This window comes from Theobroma umbraticum, unplaced genomic scaffold (genome assembly GCF_002168275.2).
Source record: "Theobroma umbraticum cultivar Fairchild unplaced genomic scaffold, ASM216827v3 scaffold_50.0, whole genome shotgun sequence".
Taxonomy (NCBI): domain Eukaryota; kingdom Viridiplantae; phylum Streptophyta; class Magnoliopsida; order Malvales; family Malvaceae; genus Theobroma; species Theobroma umbraticum.
Window position 1 is genome coordinate 2,706,945 of NW_018397261.1, and position 26,793 is coordinate 2,733,737.

Consider the following 26,793-nt stretch of genomic DNA (forward strand, 5'->3'; position numbering starts at 1 on the left):
AAAATTTGAATCTTTTCTCTCAATTATAAAAAAAATACATATATATAAATTCTTAAAAATGTTTCAAAAATAAATATAGATATCTAATTTTGTTTGAAATCATTTAATGTGAATTAATTTTAAAATTTTTATTTAAACAGTGAGAGAGAAGAAAGAAACCAAAATTATTTAAATTGAAATAAATAATTTAAAAAATATTATTATCAAGTCATATAAAAAATATTTAAAAAAATTAAAATTATAATAAAAATAATTTTTGAAGTGAGCTTCACAATTTCCTCTTTACACTCTCATTTGGCGGGTCAGTCCCCATAAATGACAACCATACCCGAAGAAGCCTCCACGGCTGGAGCCTGGACAGGCGGACTGATGGTGACACTGGTGGTGGCAACCAGCGCGGACCCGGCCTCAATCGGGCCAGCCTCTTCTCTGTTAGCCATGCCCGGCTGGCACCCTGGCCCCTCCCTCCAGGTTCAATCAACCCCCCTCTATTTCCATTCTCTTCTCTGAATATTCACAGACAAGAAAAACTACCCAATCTATGCCCTAATCTTGCATTTGTTGTCTAATATCGAATTTAGGATGCAGCGAGTTATATCAACAAGGAAGTAAGGCTAATAAAACTCGACAAACGACTTGTCGTGGAGAACCATTTGGACAAGCGTTGGGAGGAAGCCACCGGCGAGACTGTTGACGACGTCGTCTTTCTCAGCAAGCATGTCGCTTCCTCTAATAGACCTGCCCTTACCATTCACCCCATCGGTATTCAATTTTTTTTTTATTGCTACAACTTCTGTTTCTACGTTGTTATTAGTAGTATATTTTTTCCCTAAACTTGTATACTGTTTTAGGCACGCCGCACGTGCGTGAGGGTGAGGCTTTGTCTGCCGGCGGAAAGCCAGGATGGGCTGCACCACCGAACCCACGGATAGGCCGTGGTTTAGACTCTTGAAAAACATTGCTCATTCACATAATTTAATTCCTGAATTTGAGGTAATCCAGTGCAAGAACTTGTAAAAGTTTATATTAATTGATGTATTGTTAAGTGAACAATTCTATACACTGTTATAGTAAATTATAGCTCGCCTTCTAGTCCAAGATTTTTTTCAAATCTTTATTACTAGTAACTTGTGGTTTATTGATAATATAAAAACTTGTGGTTTATTGATGATATAAAAGTTATACACTTACAGTCTATTTGTGATCTATATTTTTTGACTTGTGAATTACTTGGAATATTATTGCAGATATTATGAATATGTATAGATAAATAGGTTAAATTGTTTCTTTTATGTTGTTTTTAGTATATTTTATCATAATGTAGGTCACATTGGAGGCTACTCATCATGGTCCTGAAATCAATTCACCGACTATGTTTGTGGAAATTGGTAAAATCTTAATCACTGCTTGTGTTACTTTCAATGATTCTATGATTTTTCTGTTTTTAATTGTTATTGCTGTTGCTCTTTTTTCACTCGGTTTTGAAACTTGCATTTCTGTTTTTTATTAGGTAGTACAGAAGAATATTGGAAGAGACAGGATGCTGCACAAGCCGTTGCTTTAGTGGGTATCTATTTGTGAGCATAGTCAAATTACCTTACATTAATTTATGCCTGATTATATAAAGAAAATCTAATTTGATTGAGATTTTGTAAAGACAACCTGTTTGAAACATAATTGTTTAAAATCCCAATAATTCTCTCTATTTAATCAAATTGACTTCAATCAAGCATTAGCAAATGTAATGCAACCGTTTTATAAAAGCCAAATAGTTGATTGAATTCTCTGTACAAACTAAATGCTGCCTTTCTCACTACTTAAGTCTGCATATTTACCATACTTATCATATCTCTTCAATATGATCATGAGGGCACTTGTGCACCCTCATCAGCATGAACTGCATGAGCATGTATTGTATACATAATTGAGGTTACCAGAAGGAACTTCATTTGACTATATCCAGCATGTCAGCAGTCACCCTTGTTTGTCTTCTGATCATCTCATGCATTTAACTTTGAAAACTAACCTTCTTCTTTTCCTATAGCATGTACTTCTTTTCCTTTCACTGTCTTTGAACTAGTGTCAATTTGGAATGCTAATGTACATGTGATGGTGACATCAAGTAATTAAAGATGTTTGTTCATTTTCCGAATGAATTTGAACAATATGGTATTTGAAGTTAGTGTGGGAAGGACTGGGTCTTGGAGGAAGAACTGCAGTTGGAGACTGGAGCAGGTATGGTCTTGCCAACCATTTACCTGCTTTGTTGTGAGGAGCTGCCCGATTCGAATAATAATAGGGGACATTTTCTTTTTGAAAAATAACCTCAGCTCATCAATTTATTATGGCTCTCTCTCTCTCTCTCTCTGCTGCTTAGTCATTAAATAAATGAAACGCAAGGAAATCTAACCCCAGTTAATGGCTTTTCTAAAATCATCATCATTTTGTGTGTTTCGTGATTGATTTGCTTTGGAAGATTTCATGACATTGACATCATTGTATGAAATCTTCTTTCTATTTTGTGCTGTCTATATTTTAGTTTATAAATAATGAGAGAACTTCGTATTGTAGATAAAAACTATGGGAGCAATCCTTGGTAAAACAATGACATTGAAGTCAGACTGACATATGGGATTGAAATTAAAAGGACATAGTGGAAGAAGTCAAAGAAATAGATGGAAAAAAACCTTTTGCTTTTTCATTCTACCTAAACTTTTACAGCAGTTTGATCTCAATAAAATATTATAATAGTTTCTGAAACTCACTTACTTTTGCCCCTGTTCATTAAAGAATATAATGATGCAGGGACAATGATGGAAACAAAATCCTTCTTGGCATAGGTGGTGGTCATTATGTACCCAGGCATATGGATGTTGTGCAGTAAGTTACAACACAAGCTTCTGGGACCCTCTATGCTAGATTTAATTTTCATTTTGTTACGCATTGAGAAATTGGATTCCTAAAGTACTGTTTATGATTTTGACAAGTAGCACTTGGTATAAAAATTCTGATATAAGCCCAATTTTGAACCTGTTTGGATTTTTTGACATAAAACCTATATGCCAAACTTTGCGCTCTTAATTATTCTCATAAAATTTTTAGGAAAGATGGCGTTTGGGCAGGACATCTGCTGCCTGGCTATTCTCTGTTGATGGAAGATCCTGGAGAAGCGAAAGTACCAATGAATTCAGTGGGTGTTGGTGGAACATGGAGAGAAACAATCAAAGTTGCATTCAAGACCACCAAATTGGCTTTTCCTGGAGAAGAAGTTCTAGCCCATCTTGATCACAAGTTAGTCACTGGTGTTATAGAATTTTTTGTTTGAACTTAATATGATATACACTGTTAATAGAATCTACCTTAAATTTCTAACAGAAAAGAGAGGTGAAAAAACAAGGCTACCTCACTATCATATCCATGTTTCAAAGAAACGTACATCTGGACTCATAGCAAGAGTTCGTAAATTTATCATAATTTCTGGCTTATTGTCACAGAAGATTTTCTCAATCAAACTGTGCACTGATGCTTTTGATCATTGAGAACTTACTACTTATGGAGTAACTCTTGGGGCAAACGTCACCCTAATGACTGAAGTATAAATTGTGCTAATGTATGTTTATGCATTAAGTCGTACTCTTGCCAGGGTATAAAGGACAAGTTCTCTGATGGGATCAGCGTGTGAAATATTCAGTTTAAGCTGGTTCTTCAAAACAATTGTGATCTTCAATTTGCAGTAAGATATGGAAAAAGGATATTTAATTCGGTTTAGCAAAGTAAAGATTTCAGGGTCATTCAAGAACATCACTTGTTTGATATTAGGAATTTTGTTTCTTATTTTGAACATGCATGTGGGGATATTTTATGTTGTCGCCACCTATAACCACCATGTAAGCCACGAGCCAAGCTCCAGTCATACCAATCAAAGGTAAAGTGTATGAGCACGTTCGTTTGATTCAACAGATGCTGAGTTGTTTAGGGGAAGATGGTTTCACATTGATTTTATATCATCTCTGGACTCTAGTTTTCGAGTCCAAAAGAGGAGGAAAGAAAAAACTAATACTGCTACTTTTTAGTGATATCAGGAGTTTCAAGAGTTGGCAGAGAAATGCCGTTAAAGGGTTCTTTGCAGAGCAGAACATAAAGATTGGCAAACCCGGCGACTTCTGTCCCTTTTAAATGCGGCCTATGGTTGACCGTTGTAAAAATAGGTTTTTCCTGTCAAAGCACTTAAAAATTACAGCCTAGGGCAATATAAAAGTCTTTGAATTAACAGTGGATTTAGAGTTAATTCTATTTTTCGACTGTACAGAGTGCTTTGTCAAACTACGATGCAATTGTTTTCTTTTATGAAAGTGACATAAGTCGATATATTATTGGCCTAAATGCTCACATCTTGAGGGGCTTCGCAGGTTAAAATCCAATACCTTTTTGGCAAAATGGGAATTTTGGGGTGGACGATGTGTTTGTTAAGATGTTTCAACTGTAAAGATTTCTTCTCCTACCGAAACACTAGTCTAAGCCCGTAAAAATAGACTTTTCAGCAAACGTGATTCTTGGTTTTGTTCTAGATTTGTCCTTGTCTACCGTGGCTTTTTCGGTTTGAAATCACGAAGAAAAATGGATGCAAAGGAGGTTTCCTCCCAAGAAACTCTCTACCTGCTCCAAAGCCCAGGGGTCTAATCTTCATTGGCTTTTTGGCAAGTAGCAGAAAGAATATTGAATTAGGCATCCTAAACGTGTCTGACAGCTTTTTCCATTCTACTTTGAAAATCAGGGCAAAGCTTCAGTCAACTAGGTAGGCCACTCCATTTTATAAGGCATCTTCCTTCTCCCTAGAGTTGCACGAGTAAGGCATTTATCTTGGGTGGTAAGCATGGCCTATGCAAGCAAATTTTTGCTTCTCATAGCGTTGGTTGCAGCTGTTTACAACACAGATGCCGTGAAGCAGAAGGTGACTCGCTTCCAATTCTACATGCATGATATCGTTGGAGGCCCAGAGCCAACCGCTGTCAGGGTCGCTGGCCGCTCCAACTTCACCGGTCAAGACCCGATCGCAGCCACGTTTGGGTCCATTTTCATGATGGACAACCCTCTGACGGTCACCCCAAACATAAACTCAACACTAGTTGGGCGCGCTCAGGGGATGTATGCTATGTCATCACAACAAAAGGAGTTCAGCCTTCTTATGACCCTTACTTACGCCTTTACTAGCGGACCTTATAACGGTAGCACCTTCAGCGTCCTCGGCCGCAATCCAGTAATGAATGAAGTAAGAGAAATGCCGGTGGTTGGAGGCACCGGAAAGTTTAGGCTGGCTCGTGGATATTGCCTTGCCAGGTCCTACTCAATGAAAGAAATGGATGCAGTGATCGGATATAATGTGACATTGCTACACTAGTAGCCACGTGAATATGATTGTAAGAGTAGAGTATTGGAATTTTGGATGGGAGATTTTCAGTCCAAATCTTTGTAACAGTTTCTTTTATTATTTGTTAAAATAAAGGGAATAGTAAAAAGTTGAAATATTTGTTAGCCATAATTAAGACAGGTTGCCAACTATACTATTACCTCCACAAATTTCTCTCCTTTTTTACCATAACCGACCCTTCTAGTCATCATCATGCCCTCGCACTGTAACTCCCTTATTCATTCCATGCATTTCTCTAATTTTCAAATTCAAATGGTCATTTCCCTCTTCCAATTCCACCTCTATCTCTCCCCCTCTCAAACTACTGTTACAGAAGCATAGGAAAGACAGCAAGGAAGATAAAAAGGACAAAAAGAATGTCCACACCATGGACGCTGACAAGGTTTGTTAGATGGAGAGTAAGGGATTGGGCTTCATGTTTCTTGGCTTGCCGGTTCCCTTTAGGTAAAACACACGACAAAAACCTGGTTAGCTTTTAATCCATTTTTCCTTTTCAAAACTCGCGAAAGTTTTTATATACCATTTTCAGGAGGCTTGAAGCTATTGTAGTAAACCTTACCATATAAAATTTTTCTATAGAATGATAAGACATGCATCACAATCTTGCACGATGGTATACTTGGAATCTTGGTGACCATCAAAGTTTATTAACATTGCCCAATTTTCTTGTCCCATTATCTGTGTTGATTTTATATATATATTATATATATATATATATAATATGTGTGTGTATTAAATTTGCAGAAGAAGAAACAGAGACACATCGCTCTTCATCGCCTCAACTGCCAATCAGAAACATGGTTTTCGAAACCAAGGAACACACCGGAGATAAGAAGAGTAACAAAAGACTGTCACGGCAAAACAGATGCACCAAGGATAGACAGCTAAACCTGAGTCCAGCAGTGCCTAGGAATACTGCTTCAGTAGAAAATGGGAGTGACAACTCAAGCTGGGCACGTTTTTCTGATGAAGAATATATAGTCTTCTGCTTTAGAGAAGATGGAGCCTTTGATATTGTGAAGGATAGCAAATCAGAAGATTCCAATCACTCCAGTAGAAGTTCATGGCCTGTTAATCGAAAGGTTTAACCATGCGATTGTAATTTTTTTTCTTTCTTTCTTTTGGCTGGCTTTTCCCCTTGTTCAACATGACCAAATTACAATTTGGGTTAATGTTTCCTTTGTCTGCTTTTTGGTTGGGAACAGCTTAATTATGCTGAGGAAGCAGAAAGAGATAAGCAAAGCAGCGATGAGGGAAGATCAAATGAAGATGGAAATGAGGAAGAGATCATTCCTGCTATAGAGGTGAGGCTGTGTAGCTATATTCTGAGTGGACATACGAGTTTTTACACCAAAATACAATGTTGGAATCTAAGTTCTCATGTTTTCTCTGTTGAATATCCGTTTGCAATTATTGTGACTTATCTGCAAATTAAAATCTTGGAGACGTACAAATTAATGAAACAGTGACACAACATAGAACAGTAACTTGTGAAAAATAACATGCTAATATATACTTAGTAGAAAGGCAAGGCCATATCCTCTATTGCGTAGCAGTTGAGAGTGTTGTCCTTGGAGGAATTTTCAAAGGTGGCATTTCGCTTACTATTTAGGGTGACGGAGAAGGGAGCAGCATCTGCTTGGAGGTAGAGTTAGCTTCAGGTGGCATAAGGAGAAGACATTACCAGGTAGAGGAGACACCTAACCGCGGGATGGTTTCTGTTGAATCAAGTGACTCTAACCAATCTGATGGCAGCACGGGATCATTTGCCTTTCCTGTGTAAGTTGAGGAGAAGTTCGATTCATTGATTGTAAGTTCAATAACTTTCTGGTCCTCGAAGCTTATGGTTTGATCTTTGATGAATGCTGCTGTTGCAGGCTGGGATGGGAGTGGATGGGAAGTCCAGTGCAAATGCCGAAATCTGATGGCAGGAACCCAAGGAAGAACAAGGCCCTCTCAGTGCGTTTTCAATGTTTCAGATTCTGATTGTCCTTGTGTCTTGTCTCAATCTATGAAGATAGTAGCCATGTTTATCATTCTTTTAATAATAACTACATCTGATCTAGCGTTATAACACCCTTCCTCTCCCTCCCCCTTCCCGCTGGTTTTGCTCCAACAAGTAATTCTCTCGTGTCTACGTCCTTCCGCCATCTTGGTGTTTCCTTTTGCATACTATTTTTTATTACGCAATGAGAAGTAACCTGAAACAAACTTATAAAATCAAGACTCGAATTCTAAGGGCTAGGACACAGAATTGGTGTTTTTCACTCAATTAGATGCCTATTTGAACAGGCCTTTTGGTCTACTTGAGCCGGTTCCTTGTAAGACCTGGGTTCAAAATAAAGAAATTGATGTTCTTTCCTTGCTACTTTTCATCCGGGTTAACAAAAATTGGTGGGGGTGGCTTGACAACTTTCGATTGAGGCACTTGAAAATCAAAATGAACATCCCAAGTTCTGATCCTCCTCCCAAGTGCAAACAAAACCTTTCTGCAAGTAGACGGGTGAGAGAAATATGAAGATTTAAGTTATGCCAGAAGTTGCACCTACTGCAGCCAAATGGAGAGGCAGCCATAGTAATTAGGGAAGTTTCTTTGCCGGCCTTTTAATGAGAGCAATAATAAGTGTTCAATACGTACTGTAGCCAAACATCAAACGAGAGAGTATATTCCAGTTTTAAATATAAAACAAGTGCAAAAATTGGATGCCAAACAATTGAAAATAAAAAGCCATATAAACATACAAGAATGGCATGCAATAAGTAAGGAAAAGGATACAGAAGCAGCCATCAAAAAAAAAAAAAAGGGAAGTGAAGGGGTAGATGAGTTACAGTAAATAAATGCTACAGCGTGAAACTGATAATACCAATACATCAATGAGCTCGTGTGAAATGCTTCAAGCTTATGAACTGATTATATTGCTTTCTTCCAAACATTCTGATCTGAAAAGAAATGATTGAAGATATAACCTTGCACTGGCTGCAGCAGCAAGGGATTCTTCATCTTGCTTCTCTTTGGCAGCAGCAAGAGCAGTAACATAAGCTTGCCTTGCTTCTTCCATTTTCTGTATCTCATTGTCATCTGCATCATCCTGCTTTACACCAAAGTGGATGTTTCATGATTAAACATGGCAAACAATGGTTCCACAAAGCAATGATCTTTGTTAAAACAAATCAACAATAGCCTAAATACAAATACTTTTACTTTCAACTCTGTCTTATGGCAAATCCAAACGAATGAAGAGCCATGAATAGAAACAGAAAAGGTTATGCGACACAAGCCCTTATAAATGATATTGGCAATTAATGCAAGACAACATATATTTGGACTTCTATTCCCTTCTACCATATAAACCATTTGATCTTTTTGAACAGTGCAATAGGAAAAGTCATATTAAAACAATTTGATAATAGGCAGAGGATAGAGAGCTTACTATATAAGGGAGATGATCCAAATGGTACGAAGCTACATCATAATCTTCAGCATGTTTAGTGGAGGTATTCTTTGTCAAACCATTTAATAACAGCATAAATGATGAAAATTCTCCTTGCATCGAGTCTATATCATTTTGCAGCTTCTCCACCTTCTGCTTAGATGTCATTGCTTCCCACTGTGTCTTCTCCAAGGCAGCCTGCTTGTCTGCAAGCTTAATCTGGGGAAAAGCATATTTATCAATAATGATCTGGGATAATTTCACAACTAACAATTGAACAAAAAAAAATTCACAATCAATACATTATATATACACATCTCTATTCAGCAGTCAAATACCTTAAAGATAAACAGAAATCACAAAATGGAAAATAAGAACCAGGTATGTTGCAACCTTATATAATGGATGATACTCATATATTTAAATCACACACTAAACATTTTTAATGATACTCGTATTTTAACAACCTTTCAACAGACAATAATTACAAAATCATTCAAATTCTTCCAGCAATACAGTTAATGCTTGTAGTTGTAACAGCCTTTTCTATGTCTATTATGCAAGAATATCCGTCCTAACTTTCTCTTAAAAAAATTGTAAATCTTACAACAAAATAATGTCAATCAAATAAGCTCCAAGTTTATATTCAAAAAAGAAAAAAGTTTTTGCTGCCTCCATCAAAGTTTCAAAGATAAATACTGAGAAGGTAATTACAATGCACTAACTATTTGTACATGAAATGCATAAAAAAAAAAAAAGTCTAGAAGAAATACATAACAATTGTATACCTTGGCATCAGAAAGTTGTAGCTGAATAGACTTGACCAAAGAGTCCTTTTCTGCAGCATGTCGCTTCAATTTATCAAGTTCTGCCTGAATATCATTAAACTGATTCCTTGAAATCTCTGCTGATTTGAGAAGCTCATCTTTTTCCAGTAACTTTCTTTGCATATCCTCCAGTTGTTCCCTCAAAGCAACTAACTCCTCATCTTCTTTTTCTGCTGCCAAAGCCCTCGAGGAAAAGATTGAAAAGCTGTCACCATCTTGGTTATTACTACCATTCCTGTCTCCTTGGTCCTTCTTCTTTCTCACTGGAATGGACTCAGCTGCATTCCTCCCTTTCATATCAGTAGCCTTCTTGAATGAAATGAACAGAGTTATAGCCCATTCATAAAGAGAACATAAACATCATCTCACAGAAGAAAAGTTATCAAATTAAAATATAGGAACATGAGCAAAATTTTGATAGTAAAAAACAATTTCATATTAAAATTAATGAAATATTGTAATTGAAACCTATCAAACACTGGATATTTCATAAACCTGATTAAAACCTATTTGTGATGCAGTTTTCTGTCGTTTTCTTTTTCATCCCTCATAGGAACTAGCTTTACGTCTTTGCTCTGAATGATCAGAAATATCTAATGCAGAGCCAACTATGCCTACCATAGTGGGATTAAAACTTCAATTGGCAAGGTGGCATGCTAAATACAAGAACAACAATTGCAAATCAAACAGAAAGGAAACAACAATTTGATCCGAGTAGCCAATATGTCACCAATGACTAGTCAATATAGACTAGTAACAAGTTATCAACTAGACAACTGAAAATGGTAGCCGAGCAGGTCTAATGAGGCATTATAGTATATTACGAAAAGACACCACTTTCAGTTGCTTATACCTAATAAAGGTATAGCAGAGTGTGTACAAATTTTTCCAGCAGGTACTACGATCTAGAAAGGAGATATGACACACCATTTTTTCATCGTAAAAATATAAAAGCACATAATACAATAATATAATCATAATTTCCACTTAAATATGTATAACATATAAAAGATTTATATTTGATTCACTCTGTGATATATAATTACATACACAATCAGAATATAACAACAACTCGCGACATTAACAGGAGAATTTTTAAAAACCTTACTTATAAATGCAAGTTTTGATGAGGTGACAAGCTCTAACTCACTCTAACAGTATAAGGATGCTATTTGGTAATGCAAGCAATACATAATTCTACAATTTTTTCAATTAAATACAACATATAAATTGAAACAAGTATAAAAGAATGTTACTTTCCGGGTCAGGTATTCCCTTGAAGGCGTCTTAGTATATATCATCGAACCACGCCTTGTAAATGAACTGTTTGCCTTCCGCTCCTGATCGAATACAAATTTACAAAAGAAATAAGAAAGTTAAATTTAAAAAGAAATCCTTTTTCTTCCATTTTTTTAAATGGCGCGAGGTAAATAGAATAATTTCGCATACCATTTTCTTTTCATTTTCTCTCTATTCTTCTTTAATTTAAAAAATAAATAAATCAAATATAACGAAGAGGTAAATTAAGTAAAGAGAGAGGGAGATTACGATGAGGGATTGAACGAGAGGGATCATCTCGACGAGATCGTTGTAGAGGACGCGATCCACATTGCCGTTAGAGGGGGCCGAGTTAGTGAGTGAGGACTGAGTTTGATGGTGAGTCGGGGACGAGTTGTCGTTGATGTTGTTATCCCCTGAAAGCCAGGATTTGGGGTCCCCGAAGCCAGAATTGTCCTGCAAATCTACGAAATGTTGCGGCTCAAACATTTTCTTTCTAAAAAAGAAAACGACGAAGAATCGGAAAAACACAAAGAGAAAAGAAGTGGTATTTTGAAACTTGAAAGAGTGAAGAGAAGAGAGAGTTAACGATTTGATGTTTTTTTTTTTTTTAATTTTAAATCGCTTTCGTTCGTGCCCTTTTACGGACAACGGCTCTCCAAACGTACTTTGGAAGGTAATTTCCAAGATTACCAAAATACCCCTGAACCACCATGAAAATAACTGAATAGTAAGGGCCGGTTGATGAATTAAAATGGCAAAAGAAAAAAAAAGTGGTTTCTTTTCTTTACTTTTTTTTTTTAATAAAAAAATTTCCTTTTACATTTTGTGATTATGGCCGCTGTATTTTTTTAAAAAAATTCAAGAAATTAATTTTTTTTAAAAGAAATTAAGCTATGCCTACACTAATATGCAAAAACAAAGTTAGTGGACATCAACTAATTTGCAAGATTATAACAAAAAGTTCATATAAAAATAAGAATATGTCAAACATTTTGTTTCTCCATGAGACTACAAGTTAGGATTCGATATGATTTAATTATTTTAATTGTTTTTTTCTCTCATAAAGTGAATGTCACAAAACTATAATATAAATCACCAATCACCTTCACTAACCACCTAAATAGTGTGATTAATTAATTTAGCATGCATAAAGGGGAGAATGCCACAAAATTTAAATTAATCAAGTAAATTTTGTTTCCTAATGAGTTTTGTTTTTTGTTTTTACTAATGCTCTAAAATGAGCTTCAATCCTTATGCCTTAACCATTGAAACAAAGACACAAAATGAATGAAATTGCAAGTGATGGGTCGCTTTGGTCATGTTCTAAAATGCAAAAAGAAAATTTACACGAAAGAATTAAATTAAAACTATCATTATGTTGTTAGATTAAATTGATCATCATTGCATTTATTAGGACTACTGTCTTTTTGTTGTCAACAAAAATGAATGTCCTTTTGCTTTTTACACAGAAAAACAAAATTGAGGGCTCAGGGCTGTTGATTCATTAGGCTAATACATGTCTGTCCAAAGCAGTCCAACTGAATTCAAATGGACTACTAATGGACCCAAACCCAGTCTCTATCGTCTCGATATATACCCAAGCCCAAGCTCATTGAACCCTTTAGCCTCACTTCACTTCCGTAAACCAAAAGCAAACAAAACAAAATTAGAAAGAATAAATAAATAAATAAATGTCTCGCTATTAGTCTATCTCCCATTGAGCTTTGTACTAGAATTGTACTTGGATGAAATCAGATATATTTCATTCCTTCCACCTCGTGAGTAACATATAGAGTATTAATAGATATATGAGTAAATATAATATAACATGATTAATTAATTATGTTAAAATTTTAAATATGTATATAAATATATTTAATAAATGTATAATATGATATTATACGATTAATATATTTATTAAACATATTTGATTAACTTTTATACAAAACAACACGATTAATATGATTATAAGTTATGAGATTTATAACCTATTTACATAATTAATATGATTACTATAATTAAAACGATTAAGTCAAAATATATACAAGTAAAATATAATTTTATTATTCAAATATATAATTAAAAATAATAAATATCATAAAATTGATCAAATATAATAAAATTCAATATCAATAAATCTAAATTATTATAAAAATATTAATATTTATATAGATCAATAAATAAGCCTTAACCGTGTACTAAACATATCTAAACAACATGTGAACACGATTAACTAAATAGATAATAAACGGATTACAGGTTATAAGGAAATATGATGACACAATTAACTAATAGCGTTTTAAACAGATTAAGCGGGTTTGAAATGATTAAAACACTATTTATTTGTATTTTAACTGTATTAATACAATTATAAATCTGTATCATTTCGTATTATATACAAAATTATCAAATCTAGTAGAACATGGTCAAAATATAAATAGTAAAAATAAAAATGCAAAAGACAAGTACTTTCTAGCTTGAGTGCTTGACCTTGTGACCTCTATTCACATGCGAACTTATAACTAATGGTGAAATATAATCTAACAAAAGATAAAGGCCAAGAGGGTTCAAACTCCAAATTATTAATTATGGCATTCAATTGATTAGTAAAAAGTCTTAAACACCCAGAGCTACGAGTTGCAGTTAATGGAAAAGCTGTGTGTTTGGGTAAATTTTGTATAACAAAGGTTACAAAAATGATTGATGATAATGAGGAAGTGGCAAGAGAGTGATGGGAGTCATAACGTTTATGTTAACAAATTTTCAGTTTTATTGTAACTGAAGTTGTCATTTCGTGGTTTAATGGATATTTAATATTCTGAACTGTCCATTTATTTCATTCACCTTTTCTTTTACTTCTCTCTCTGTACCACCCTCTTTCCTTAAACATGAACTTTAGCCATCCCTATAACTTGTAGGACTCACTAAGCCTCTATTGCCTCCCTACCTTCCTATATGTGCTTTTGCCTTTCTCCTCTCTCTGTCTCTTTCATAGGTATTTTTGATCAATGACTAGTTTATCAGATATATTTGCAGAAGAAAATTCACAACTTATGAGTTTGTCCTTAGCTGGTTCAAGGTACCGTGCAATATATCAATTTTGTTTTCTTTAATTTTGCCTACGGAACGATTCTTTTGTCATGGAAATGAGAACTATTAACATGATTTTCTGTAAAGTTTATACATTATTTAAGTGCTTCATTTGTTTGATGAGAAAATTCATAGTTAAGATGGAAAAGGACTACTGTTTATTAATCTTTTGGCTTACTAGGAGAACTTCACATGCACAGAAAGAAGTTATAGAGTTTTGTTTTGCTTTCTGTAGTTTTTATGTAAATGGAAAACAGGGTTAATTTCGATTGCACCTTTTCTTTGCAATAATGGAGTATTTTACAAAGGGGAGGATGTGACCACTAGCAAGAGGCACAAAGAGGAGTGCCCGCCAAAGCTTGAAAGGTTCAAAGGACATGGAGGTTTTGGTGGAATCTTTGTTTTCCCTTAATGAAATTAAAAATTAGCTTGAACATTTTAGGAATACCATTTAAGGCAGGTGAGGAGATAACTGTTTGACCGGAAATGGAGAGAGATTATGTCTCCTAAAAGATTAGTTTATATAAGGAGTAAAGAAATTTGTCAACAAGCATCTGCAAAATCCTTATTCTAAAGTGGCAAATACACAAATCCACTAGCACAAAATTTGCAAAATTCCTTATGCTGGGTTCTTATTGCTATCTATGAGCCTTTTCTCCATTGGGCTTCTTTAAAGTTTTGTGCCAGGGAGATCAATTTTCTAATTCATTCTTCATAGTGAATAGCCAAATTCAGCTACTTATTTTATTTCATTCCTGTCTGATATGCTTTCGTTTCATTGATCCTTTAAACTTTCTTTGTGGTTCTTGATTATTGCTTCTCTTTCTCCTTGACTCTTGAGGTAAGCAACTTAAAGGTGGCATTTTCTTTTCTAATGATGAATTTGACCTTTATTCACTTTGGCAGCTGGGCTCAAGTAGATGCAGATATTTAACAGAACAATGTGTTTTTGCTGAAAACTAGTGTCAACAGAAGAATACCACCTTGGCAATTTTGTACAATGCATAAGCACCTTTTATACTATGAAAACTTTATTACCAATGAGGCATTCATGTTAATATAAAGTATCCTTTCTTGACCAAGTTCCCAGCTTCGTTTTTCCTTGTTTGGTTGCCAGTGAATGCTATATGGAGGGAACAGATAAGATTTCTCAAATACTTTCATATTCATTTACAACCATGGATGTTATAGAAGTTGGTTTTTATGCGATTGCATTGATCTTCAGTGATGGATTGATTATGGTTTTAATTTGTATTTTTTATATCGATATACTCTTTTGATTACTGTGTGACTATGTTATGGTTTCAAAAATTCCACTAACACCAATAGTTGTGGTGAAGCAACAGTTCTTTGTGATGAGGCTATCTACGCAGTACCAACTATCAGATTTGCCAATCCATTCAATTTTGTAAATCTTAAAAGGTACAATAAACTCCGCATTAGCAGAAAAGAAAAATTGAAACCATACACAAGCATTTTAAATTGAAGGCTTCCCATATCTTACTGTTAATTTAATCTTCAAAAAAAAAAAAGATATCTTACTGTTAATTTATGCATTAGATTGAAACTTAATAGCTCACTTTCATTTTCTATATGAGAAGAGGTCACAAATTCTTTTCAGATTTCAGAATACATACTCCATCATCCTTTCTAACTTTTTACTTATCTCGAAAATACCTTTTCCCTCCTCTTTTTGGTTATACATTTATATTGGAAATTTGTAATCTCATCACTGTTTCTTTTCATACTGCCAATCTATGCACATCAGAGGCAGTCATATAGAATCCATGCTCAAGCTTTTGACTCTGAAGGCTCTGCAGGGATGAGAGCATTTAAGGTAAAGACCAACATAGAAGTCAAGGGACAGAGGGGAGATGGAGGAGTCAAGGACCACGGAGTTAACGATTTCATGGCTTGGAAGAATTCAACACAAGGGGCATCATACACTGCAAGTCCTGGTGAAGCGGAAAGAAGTAAGGAAGAGAACCATCTTCTTAATGCCAGTGACATCTTTTTAGCATCTGATGCGCCAGAGCTGGTTGTATTTATTCAAGAGAGTGATTATCAGTCTGTCAAGGATATTTTCATAGATAGGGAAGTTACTTCACGGAGTGGATTGAACGACAAAGATATCTCTTCCAAGTTTCACACGGATGTCAATGGTGACAGCGAAGAACCCAGAAAAACTCTCAGGTTAATGTCATCCATTTCCAATGAGATTGAAGAGGACTTCCAGAATTATGTAAGGAAACAGCATGCTCTCAATGCTTTAATGAAGGATGGTGAAGAAGAATCTGATGGAAGAGATGATCGTTTACTTTATAAGTCCACTGAGAAGATGATTCCTGAGATGCAGCACGTGAAAGAGGTAAGAAGCTACATGCTCCCATGCTTAATACATTATCACCTAAGATGAGTGAAAACAGTAATTTCATAGCTCAATCTTCTTGCAAATGATTTCAAATTGACTTTCTTACTGCAGCATTTGGTTGTTTTTTAAAAGACAGTAACAGTTCATTTTACAGGCTGTTTTCAGCAGTTCCTGGGAATTCGTTATTTTATTACTTCAGAAGAAAGGATTTGTTATTTCTGCCATCTTCTACTTTGTCTATGCTGTTCTGTAGAAACAAATTGCATTTTATCTAGGATTCAGGTTCTACAGGCTGAGAAAGCATGGTGAAGGCCTCCATAGTACTGTGTGGTGCCCACCATGAAACCTCTCACCTATGATCTATCCCAAACTCCCTCCTGCACCCTTCCCCTTTTTTCTCTGGAAAAGAAATAGGAAGAAACAAAAGCCAAAAGTAAAAGGAAAGAGAAGTAAACAAAAGAAGTCCCAGCTTATAGAGGAGTTAATATTGGTTGCATTCTAAGAAGAGTTTCAAAGGATAGTTTCCAGAACTTTTTATGTTCAGGTTTTCATATACTATTGTCTGCCAGTACAAGGAAGCGGAAAAACCTAGTCTCTCTAGCCAGATTGCTTATGCTTTTGTGCTGTCTTCAACTATCATTGGCATATACCACCTTGTATCAGAAAATATGATAGAAACCTTAACAAAGCTCCATCTTTGATGTGTTTTTCAAGATTTGTCAAAGAGGTGAGAGGTTCATATCTCAAACCTTCCGGGTGAAGTTGAAACATGTTTCTTGTTCTAGGTTAGTAATTATAGGTTTTCAAATTTTGTCAGCCATACTTCTGGTTGTCACCATAAATTGTGTTTGGGAAAATTTGTGCTAAAATGGAAACTTGAATTGGTGGCAATGGTGGCTAAGGTGAATAGTGGTAACAACCATTGCATAAAAGGTATTCTCGTTGGTCCCGGTGAGAGATATGGCCAAAGTTGTGGCTAACGTATTAGTTTGTTGGTATGCCTGGCTATGTTGTTTGTGTTATTTTACCAGCTGAAGATTTTTAGTATCTATGGTAAGTACTGCATCTCCAACCTGTAACTTCGCCTCTACTAGATTTCCCCTGCATCATCTTTTCAATATGCAATAGCAGTTTACCAAAGAATTTCCAGATTTTGATTCATTGAGCACATCTGCAGGTTCAAATTCAGGATGCCATTTCATTGAACCCTGTGGAACCATCTGCAACTGAATCAATTGAAGACAATAGCCATTTAAATGAGGTCTCTTCCAACACTGGAGCCGAGAGTGGAAGCACCATTCATCTTTCTGATTCGTCCGTAACCACCATGAGTAGCCTTGAGGAATTTTTAGAAGGTCCAGAGTGTCAACAGCCTCATAATACTGAGCGCTTATCCAGGACTGAAGATAGGACGTCAAGAAGTCTAACAGGTCCAAGTCAAAGCTTTGTTAATCAGCTTGCTCATGGGGATTGTGGTTCCTTTGCAATTGGTCCTCTTTCAGGCCCAATAACATATTCAGGACCAATACCATGTTCTGGTAGCATTTCTCTGCGATCAACTAGTAGCACTGCCAGCTCTAATTCTTTTGCTTTTCCCATGTAACTTCTTATTCGTCATGATTTCATTGTGCTCTTCACAGTTATCCGTAAAAAACTGTTGGCTCATTGTTTGGCTTTTATGAGCAGATTGCCATCAGAATGGAGTGGCAGCCCGGTAAGAATGGTGGAAGCTGACCAGAGACAGCCGAGGAAGCAGCAAAGTTGGAGAGCCTGTTTTCTCTGCTGTAAATTCTGAATGCTAGCTACATGTGCCCTTCATTGCTTGCTTATACAACACTAATATTTCCTCCTCCCTGATTTTGTATTCATATTTATGCTGTGCAGGATTCCAAAAATCATGCTTATGGGTTCATGGTGTAATGTAAATGATAAACCTAGCAACGGTGCTTGTCATACGATTTTTTGCCTTTGGAAGTCTTAGGAATGTGTTCTTTCCATATTCATACCTTCCAGCACTGTCAGTGAGCAAGTTGTGAAGTTTGTTGGTTGCGAAGCAATTAGACAGAAATTTGGCTCCAGCCAAGTCAATAATTTAGACAAAGCCTTCTCAAATTTCCTTTTTGCTTTCCAAAGATGTAATAATCTTAGGTTATAATTCTTTCAGTTGACAATAAATGCTTTTGGATCATTGGTGAGTTGATATACAGTCAATGACTGATAGAAGGTTAGCTCTAATTTTGTCATTTCCGTTAGTTTCCGTATCTTATCTGCTGTTCCAGAGTTGCATAGTTTTGACAAGTTTCGCCTGACATCAGTGAATAATGACCTTATCTGTTACACTTAAGCAACTGATGATGGTCCAGTAAGAATCAGACTGCGAAGCACTATCCTAGAAAGTGGCTTGTAATTCCTGGTGTTGTTGCTTATACCAAGCTATAGATACCAAGGCTGTCATCATGGGTGGCTTTAGATAACTGGGACTTGTGCTTGTGCTTGAGTTGATGAAAATCGACATTGACAAACACGTGCATAGCAAGGGTTGATAGTCGCTTGGTGCTTACGGCATTCCTTATGCAGTTGATTGACCCAAATCCCATAATCTTCTTTCCCTTTCATGCCATAACTGCTTTCCTCTCACATGTCCAGCTAAGGCACAGTGTTCTTGTCGCCTTTGACAAGTAAATCAATGCCGGGTCTTCCCTTTCAGACTTTACGTACATTGGATTATTGCAGACATAATTTAGGTGGAAATCTTAACTGCTTTTTTATTCTGGGATGGTGGTTTCTTATTGAGCAAATGGAACTGTTTTTGGGCCAAGCAAAAGCTACCTTGGGCATGGACAGGCAAAAATCAAGGATTCTTGACACAGACATCAAATCTGCAAAGTGTTAGCCGGTACCAGCACGGGTAATTCGTTGTCAGTATTGTTTCCTTGGAGGACCACTTGACCTCTTATTTATATGGCCCTCCTAATCCAAACCAGGTTGCGAGAATTCTCAAATCTGTAACATCATGTCTATGACCAATTTTGGAGGTCAAATCCCAGTCTGATAACAAGAAATCAATCTCGGAGCAAATTTCGAATATTTGCACAAATTTGCAGGACACAAATACCATTTCAAGTTCATGCCATCATTTGAATCAGAGTAAAATCACCATTTACTGCAAGTGTAGCGTATCCATCAAGGTAATCCAATGGATGTTCAACTAATTTCTGGTGACCTTAATTCTTAAATTGCTCAACCCCGGTTCTCAAAAGTTTGGTGGAACCCAATTTCGCAACCATAATTGGCTCACCAGTTGCACACATCAAAATCAGCGCTACCAAAGATGAGGGCCAATGGCCAAGACCACACAGCAAGGAGTTAAGGACCACCTCCATGTGCCAAACTTCGAGGTGCTAATTTTCTGTCGCGATCCATGCCACAGTGTTGCTTTGGCCATGCCAAGGCAATGTTGGACCCAGTCTGGTCCATTGCCAGTGAATCTTTAAATGATCCTTCCCTTGGCTATCAAGGCAAATAAGATGCATGGGCAAACCAGAAGCCTCATTGGTCACATGTGGCCTAAGCTCACGTTCGCAAGCCGTGACCATTCCGGGCGTCTTAGACTATTCCATGGCCGACCATTTCCGTTAGTCTTCAATCGGCAGACAAGTAAGATATTTGGGCGTGAATTAACTAAAATTTCACCTACAGTCCTTCACCCAATAATAGTAAACTCTAAGAGGAACACTTGAATTAACCAAATAGAGAACTTGGTTCTTTGCCTCTGAATAATCGACTAAATCCTGACGAAGACAAAGAGCGAGCCAGTAAAACCAGTTAAAACGGGTTTAAGACTATTGTCATAATTGTCTCACTTTCATGACTACAATGCCTTTTTAAGAATTCCTGGCGTGCCCACTTAGAGGAACATTTTCCCTTTTTACAACTGCTATACATTCTGTTCTCACTTCTTTCTGATGGTAAAGACGTTCATGTTTTTACCTTTAAATGATCCGGGATGTAGTGCTGCGAGTGCCTACTGGAGCCTGGACCTTCTTGTTTGGAGAATTTATTAGGCAAAGTCCCTGTCAATGCACGGGCCGAAACTTTGATTCATCGGGCTTTTCAGGTTCTGTAATCTCTGGATCAATCCAACACAACATCAAATCACACTGACAGCACAGTCCCGCGGACACTGTGAGAGAGAGTGAGGGTTTAACAGCGGAGCGGAGACTCCTAGCAAGGACCACCATTCACCAAAAAGATCTTTTCCTCTCTTCTGTCGTAATTGTCACAAACTGCAGCCGCATAAAGCTTCAATCTGTTCTTTTCAGCCATGGGATGAGATTTTAAAATATATAGCTTGCTGCTCCTCAAGGTTAGTCTCTTGTAGTCTTATACCGTGCTGGTTTGGGCATTTGGTTAAGCTATATGTCACTGGCAGCGCACATGACTATAATCTGTCAAGCCAACACTGGGTTTCTCAATCAATATTCAACAGCCAAGGTTTTCTTCAAATGAATTTACAGGAGGGCCACCAAGTTCATGGGAATACTTTAATGTTGTAGCACACCAAAGCACAACAGATATGAAGAACATATAATGAAGGATCATTTACGTAATTTAGAGTGCAATTAATCGAGATTGAGATAAAATGAAAAAGTACGTTTCGATTTAGCAACGGTAGTTTTCAGCTGGAAACTTTGACTGACCACCGCCCTATCAGCAGCGGCAGGATTTGGCCAAACTAGAAGGACAGCAGAGGACCAGGACCAGTGGTGGTCCAGCCTCATGCCCTGACCCCTCCTAATAGCCAAGTTGATGAATGACAACCCCGTAAATTTAGACTATGTAGCAAACCCCAATCTCCTTCAAGCTTGTACCAGAACTTCAGATCAAGCCCCATGAAAGCTTCTTATCATTGTTTCAGCCAAAAAGGGACCACTCCAATGCTCAGCCCCCAATGCCCCAACATCGCAAAGATCAATATCCCCTAAAGGACCACATCAAATCCCTCACCTAATTTACCACCCCCCCCAACCGCCACACCTTATCTAGAGTCCAAGGTCCGAAAACCACATTTAATGTGGGCAAACATCTAAGCAACGATGAAAGATAAGACGAAACACTGAATTCCATTCCATCATCAATTATCATCCATCTAGACGTTGGGAATTGAACTAAAGCTAACCAAAAACAATGTGCCAATGTGGTACGGCAAACTCGCTTCCCAGAAAATCTCTGCTCAAAATCAAAGGGCCCTGGGAAATAGTGAGGATCACATCAGACTTCAGAACCCAAACTGATACATGACTCGTATGGCCATATGGGGGTGAGACTTGCGAGACCACTTCTGCACATGCCCTGGACCCACCGATCCCCAGTTTACCAGTAACAACCACCACCACCACCACCCACCTAAATCGCCACATCATCGTCTTCGTCATCATCACCATTGCCGATTTACAACCCGGTTTTCACATCCCCATCAATCCACACTGTGAGCACTCAAAAGTTTCGACCCGACCCTCCCCGAGGTTTAATCCACGTGGCCCTACGCATTAAGACTATCCCCGGTGTCTCACCACCGCCACGTGGAGTCATAGTCGCGCATGGGACTAGTCTCTTCCTTTCCGGGGCCCAGCAAAAAAAAACACTTCCCAACCAACGTCTTACATAGGAGTAGTAGCCTCAACACTGCCTCTTTATCCGTACATTTCCCCATCCCTTCCCTTCCTTCCCTCCATCAAAATCAACAACACCGCCGTTTGCAATTATCATCACCGTTTTCCTTGTTTCATGATGACGTGGCACATTTTGAAGCCAAACAGCGATGCTGTTTTGGCTGCCATATTAAGCCGCTGATTGGTCATATCTTGCACTATCTACAATTAATTAATTAATTAATAGAACAGAGATTAGGGATGATGATTACCATTGCCATGCACAAAGCTACAAATAAAACTATCATTAAGAAAAACAAACACTCTATATTTTGATTAATTTAATTCCAGATACATCAGAAAAAAAAAAGATACCCTCCCAAAAAACCAATTAGGAAAATAGCCAAAAACAAGAAAAGAAAAATACTAAAAACTAATATGAAAGTTAGTTGCACATGAACACCAAGAAGATCAAACTCGCAACACCTTCCAATATCACCAAAAGAAAACTTCAATATTAAAAAAAATAAAATTTAAAAAATTTACACAAGAAGAAACAGTCACATTCTTATATCCATATAACTCTCTTCAATTTAGGCTTTCCTTCATTTTTTTTTTCTATTTTTTTTCCTGAGAGTTTTCACTTTTGTAGTTAATAAATAATTTAAGGGAAAAAGGGGAAAAAAGGTAAGATAATTTACGGGAGATAGAGGTTAGGATGATCTTGATCAGTCCATTGACTCTGACTCCAATACGTCTCATCAACAGCGTTAGGAAGATCAAACAACCCTTGATCTCCACTCCCTTGCCAATCCAACGGTCCAAATCCTCCAGAGCCCTCACCCTCCGATCTACTATGCAAATTTGATAGCTCAACCTGCACCGTCTGATCAAGCAATCCCCCGCTGATTTCCTCCCCTCCTACACTCATCATCTTTTGCTGCTGCTGCTGCTGCTGCCACTGCCCTTGCTCAAGTCCTTGCCCATTCAATACCGTACTGAAACCAAACGACAAAGTTTCGTTGTTTGATGAAGTAATCAAGCTCGTAAAACTCCCAATCTCGGAAAATATCCCGCAGTCCGATCCTTGTTCCAGCAATCCTGGCTCGAACCCTAAATTATTAGGGTTTCCATAAAACTTCGACTCGCTTACATTTATCAAGTTAGAATGAGATGTTACTGCCGACACCGCCTCAGCAGTGCCACCAGCAGAACTATTATTGTTGTTGTTGTCGTTGTCGTTATTGTTATTATTATTAGTCACTGCAACGTTAGAATTGGCTGCAGTAAGACTCGAACTCTCGCTGCTAGAATGAGAATTCGCTTTACGTTGATCACAGTGCTGCTGCTGTGGCTGTGGCGGTGCGGCGGCGGCCGCCGCAGCTGCTGCTGTGGCGGTTTCGGGTGAAGGTTTGGTTTTCGAGCGCTTGGCTTTGCGGCAGCCACCGCCCACGGGGACGTTACGGAGGACGCCACCTTTTGTCCAGTAACGACGGCAGCTCTTGCAGAAATGACGTGGCTGAGAGAGGTTGTAGTTGTTGTAGTAACAGAATTTTGTGTTGAGAGAATCGCAGCGTGGACACTTGAGTGCTTGGTGGCTTGGGTGGTGGTGCGGTCGTAACCTTCTGTCTCCTCCGCCGCCGCCTCCTCCTCCTCCTCCTCCTCCGCCGCCGTTGAAGATACGGCCACCTCCGATTGTGTGGATGTCTTGCATTACTCACAACAATTTCGCTCCAACAAAAAAAACTGAAAGCGAATTTGTCGGAAACTCGGATCTTAATCCGGTATATTTATTTGAGCTTTTATATACACAAAGATTCCAGAGAAGTTTTGCAAGAAACAAGAAAAATAAATAAATAATCACGAGTGAAGAGCTTCTGAGAGGAAAAATGCACACAGAACAGTTTTTGAACTTGTCTGACAAAAACCCCTTTGCATATTCTTCTAGTAACAAGATCGTATTTCTCAATTACCAAATCAGCCTTTTCAGAAAACCAAATTACCTAAATTTTGGTATAGGATTCTTAATTACGAAATTGACCTTGTGCAGATGGGTGGGAGATGGGAGTGGAGAGTGGGATTGTAGGGAGGGATATGGAAATTGCGTAACTGTACGAAGAGAGAGATCGGGACCGTTGGTGGGAGACACTGGGAGGGTAAAGGAGGAGAGGTATTTGATGTCCACAAAATCAGGTTGTCGAGTTTGTCGGCCACCCCAGTCTATCTGCTGGGACTAGCCTGGTGTCAGCACAACTGGTCTAGAGCCTCCCACGTTGCACAACGTAAATGACCGGTTGTAAAAAAATTAAAAGTATAGTACTACCAGGTTACTGTACCATGTATCCAGTGATTCTAGTCAGTGAGTCAGTCCCCTGAGATTGCGATACGCCGTAACAGGGTTGCTTGGGATCTGATACTGGAATGGGTTTTTTTTTATGTTTTTCTTTTTGTTGCTAAAAAGCTTATTGGATGTTTGTTGCATATTGATACTGTATATTAATTACTTGTACATAAATTAAAAAAATAATTATACATTGTGCCAAAACAACAATCAAACCAAACACAGACCAACTGTTCATTGCAAGCTCAAACTACCTTCTTGTTGAAATTAGCTTGGTAACTAGAATGCCATCAAGAATGAGTTTCTAATCATGCATGCTCCTCTTTTAACACCATTAATCACTTTTTTTATACCATTTGGCAAGCTAAAAAGGGGCATTCATGTTTCATTATAAATTTGCAGATGTGTCTTTAGAAAAAGTGAAGTCATTTCTAGCTACTATATGAACCCTTTAGAGGTAGGATCTGTCACTATCTTTCCCATGAAGAGTTAAAATGAAATCCCAAGAAAATCCCATACTAGGTTATATTTTGAGGCTGTGGGAAGTACGCCTTCTCACGTGTGTTTCATATTCACATATTCAAAACAAAACAAAAAATAAAATAAAAATTGCTTGCAATTTTTCAAATAGATATTTCTAACTTTTTGTATTGACAACGCATTTAATCTAATTTAAGGACACTCTCACAAGATACCATGGAGTTAGGTCTCACTGAAGGCTATGTTGATATTGCTCCAACCCCACTTTGGGTCACAATCCTTTAGAGTCCCTAACCCTATTACATCTCAACCCCAACAATGAATGCGACAAGGATGCAAGAATGCCATAATCTGGTTCTGCAATATTGCACCACTTGTTTACTCCGCAATATCACATTATACATCAATATCCCCTAGGCCATCCAAGATTTTGACATTTTAGAGTTTCTTTATACATCAATATCCCTAGGCCATCTAAGTTTCTTGATATCATCTTATCTAATAGTATTTTTTTAAAAAAAAAAATTTGAAGAAAGAATCGAATTTTATTTTTTAAGTAAAGGATTATATATCAACCAATTAATCATATATTTAAGTACTCAATGTATCTAATAGTTTGATTATCGATTTTGTAATATTTTTTACGTGTCTTTAAAACACATCTTAATAGTTATTATTTGAAATTTTAACTTAAAATGGATAGATTTTATAAGATGAGAGAAGATTATTCTTTTAATTGGGCAATAAAGGATTGAATAGAAGAGAGTACAAGACAAGGGAATGGAGGAGAATGAGATTTGACAATGATCATATGCATTAATCGTCTTTAATTGATTTTCCCTTTGGGTAATGTGCCATTATTAAGGTTTCCTACTTGTTACAAAACCAAAGACACACAGAGGCGCGCACGCCATAGGTATGACAAGCGCTGTTGTTCCAAAATGTGACTTGACCTAAAGTTCATCGAGAATTTATTAGTATCAATAAAAATGTAGGCGCCTATAACACGACTTTGAGAGGTTCCAATCCAACTTGTATTTATTAAAAATCTTGGATCCCAAACCATCTCCTGATTCAATTCTTGGTCTTTGTCACCAACCCCAAGCCTGTTTGCGGTGATTAATTCAGTGGTCAAGGCATTAGTCATCTAATGACATCCTTGGAACAAAATTAAGAGCACACAATTAGGGCTCTAACGTGGTGCATCGTGGCAATGACAAGTGGCGCAATGTAGCTCCAACATTGCACTAGATCATTAATTCATACTCGAATCATCTACAGCGTTTGTAAGCAAAACACGTACTTGTCCGCTTCATACATAATTGAAATCAAGATCAGTGAGGTGAAGAATGGAAATTCTCTACTCCTCCCTGCCTCTTTTCTGTCATATCTCTATTTTAATGTCAAGTGTCCAAAATGTTAAGGTCTCCCATAATTACAAGCCACAGAGCAGGGTGGAGCGTCCCTTTGTTTGGGGGGCCATGACCTTTTAAAATTTTTAAAATTTTTTATATATTATATATTTTTAATAATTTTTTAAAATAATTTTTTATTAAATAATTAATATAAATAAAAAATAATAAAATAAACGTTTTATTGAATTTTACTTAAACTCTTAAATTTTTCCTTAACTCTTTAAGTTTCTTCACACTTTTTTTTTCTCTTCTTTTCTCTTTTTCATTTTTTTTGTCATTTTATTGTAAAATTATAAAGAGGTAAATTTTTTAAAAATATTTTTATTTATATTATTATCTATATATTTTAAGTTTTTATAATTTTTTTAAAAAAATTTTTACGAACCATCAATCATATTTTTTTTTTATATTATGTACGTTATATTTTCTACTTCTCATGTTCTTTATGTTTATTATGTGAATTTTATTTTCAATAATT

The 26,793-nt window shown here is 36.8% G+C and overlaps 5 protein-coding genes and 1 pseudogene across 15 annotated transcripts; 4 read left to right on the forward strand and 2 right to left on the reverse strand.

The window, feature by feature from the left end:
- Positions 1-295: 295 nt before the first annotated feature.
- On the forward strand, positions 296-4,768 carry LOC110418503 (D-aminoacyl-tRNA deacylase-like). The gene is given in 10 exon segments (XM_021431247.1): positions 296-471; positions 582-762; positions 852-929; positions 932-993; positions 1,325-1,388; positions 1,511-1,563; positions 2,180-2,235; positions 2,806-2,880; positions 3,103-3,291; positions 4,083-4,768. Coding segments are annotated over 10 exon segments (1,008 nt in total). The 5' UTR covers positions 296-315; the 3' UTR covers positions 4,177-4,768.
- Positions 4,769-4,782: 14 nt separating this feature from the next.
- Positions 4,783-5,529, forward strand: LOC110417965 (dirigent protein 22 pseudogene; annotated as a pseudogene).
- A 183-nt stretch (positions 5,530-5,712) lies between these two features.
- Positions 5,713-7,966, forward strand: BASL (breaking of asymmetry in the stomatal lineage). The gene is made up of 5 exons (XM_021430373.1): positions 5,713-5,872; positions 6,173-6,510; positions 6,634-6,732; positions 7,041-7,207; positions 7,306-7,966. Exons 1-5 carry the CDS (start codon positions 5,785-5,787, stop codon positions 7,412-7,414), a joined length of 801 nt encoding a protein of 266 aa, XP_021286048.1. The 5' UTR covers positions 5,713-5,784; the 3' UTR covers positions 7,415-7,966.
- Positions 7,967-8,068: 102 nt separating this feature from the next.
- Positions 8,069-11,588, reverse strand: MPB2C (movement protein binding protein 2C). 2 transcript variants are annotated; one of them, XM_021430370.2, is made up of 5 exons: positions 11,235-11,588; positions 10,943-11,026; positions 9,648-9,992; positions 8,860-9,078; positions 8,069-8,520 (listed from the first exon to the last, which is right to left on the reverse strand). In XM_021430370.2, the coding sequence occupies exons 1-5, from the start codon at positions 11,451-11,453 to the stop codon at positions 8,329-8,331; spliced, it is 1,059 nt and encodes a 352-aa protein (XP_021286045.1). In that variant the 5' UTR covers positions 11,454-11,588; the 3' UTR covers positions 8,069-8,328. The 2 variants fall into 2 exon arrangements, with proteins under 2 accessions (XP_021286045.1, XP_021286047.1); XM_021430372.2 differs by having other exon boundaries at positions 8,069-8,517; positions 11,235-11,587.
- Positions 11,589-13,880: 2,292 nt separating this feature from the next.
- Positions 13,881-18,663, forward strand: LOC110417556 (uncharacterized). 9 transcript variants are annotated; one of them, XM_089783741.1, is made up of 6 exons: positions 13,882-14,046; positions 14,964-15,197; positions 15,401-15,479; positions 15,878-16,425; positions 17,606-18,027; positions 18,115-18,223. In XM_089783741.1, the coding sequence occupies exons 4-6, from the start codon at positions 15,880-15,882 to the stop codon at positions 18,221-18,223; spliced, it is 1,077 nt and encodes a 358-aa protein (XP_089639867.1). In that variant the 5' UTR covers positions 13,882-14,046; positions 14,964-15,197; positions 15,401-15,479; positions 15,878-15,879. The 9 variants fall into 9 exon arrangements, with proteins under 9 accessions (XP_021285631.2, XP_021285633.2, XP_021285632.2 ...); XM_021429952.2 differs by adding an exon at positions 18,313-18,663 and having other exon boundaries at positions 13,883-14,046; positions 14,964-15,479; positions 18,115-18,212; XM_021429956.2 differs by having other exon boundaries at positions 13,881-14,046; positions 14,964-15,479; positions 15,826-16,425.
- A 109-nt stretch (positions 18,664-18,772) lies between these two features.
- OBP4 (OBF binding protein 4) lies at positions 18,773-24,055 on the reverse strand. 2 transcript variants are annotated; one of them, XM_089783742.1, is made up of 2 exons: positions 22,781-24,055; positions 18,773-22,301 (listed from the first exon to the last, which is right to left on the reverse strand). In XM_089783742.1, the coding sequence occupies exons 1-2, from the start codon at positions 23,791-23,793 to the stop codon at positions 22,298-22,300; spliced, it is 1,017 nt and encodes a 338-aa protein (XP_089639868.1). In that variant the 5' UTR covers positions 23,794-24,055; the 3' UTR covers positions 18,773-22,297. The 2 variants fall into 2 exon arrangements, with proteins under 2 accessions (XP_089639868.1, XP_021285636.2); XM_021429961.2 differs by lacking the exon at positions 18,773-22,301 and having other exon boundaries at positions 22,387-24,052.
- Positions 24,056-26,793: the final 2,738 nt, after the last annotated feature.

Excerpts from the sequence above, each read along its gene's own strand:
- MPB2C (XM_021430370.2), bottom strand. The coding sequence starts at position 11,453 with ATGTTTGAGCCGCAACATTTCGTAGATTTGCAGGACAATTCTGGCTTC. Across the intron at positions 9,079-9,647 it reads TACAACTTTCTGATGCCAAG|ATTAAGCTTGCAGACAAGCA; the intron begins GTATACAATTGT and ends GCTTTTCCCCAG. Across the intron at positions 8,521-8,859 it reads TGGATCATCTCCCTTATATA|CAGGATGATGCAGATGACAA; the intron begins GTAAGCTCTCTA and ends TTTGGTGTAAAG.
- LOC110417556 (XM_021429956.2), top strand. The coding sequence starts at position 15,880 with ATGAGAGCATTTAAGGTAAAGACCAACATAGAAGTCAAGGGACAGAGG. Across the intron at positions 16,426-17,605 it reads AGATGCAGCACGTGAAAGAG|GTTCAAATTCAGGATGCCAT; the intron begins GTAAGAAGCTAC and ends GCACATCTGCAG. Across the intron at positions 18,028-18,114 it reads AATTCTTTTGCTTTTCCCAT|ATTGCCATCAGAATGGAGTG; the intron begins GTAACTTCTTAT and ends TTTTATGAGCAG.
- OBP4 (XM_089783742.1), bottom strand. The coding sequence starts at position 23,793 with ATGCAAGACATCCACACAATCGGAGGTGGCCGTATCTTCAACGGCGGC.
- BASL (XM_021430373.1), top strand. The coding sequence starts at position 5,785 with ATGTCCACACCATGGACGCTGACAAGGTTTGTTAGATGGAGAGTAAGG. Across the intron at positions 6,511-6,633 it reads CATGGCCTGTTAATCGAAAG|CTTAATTATGCTGAGGAAGC; the intron begins GTTTAACCATGC and ends GGTTGGGAACAG. Across the intron at positions 6,733-7,040 it reads AGATCATTCCTGCTATAGAG|GGTGACGGAGAAGGGAGCAG; the intron begins GTGAGGCTGTGT and ends CTTACTATTTAG.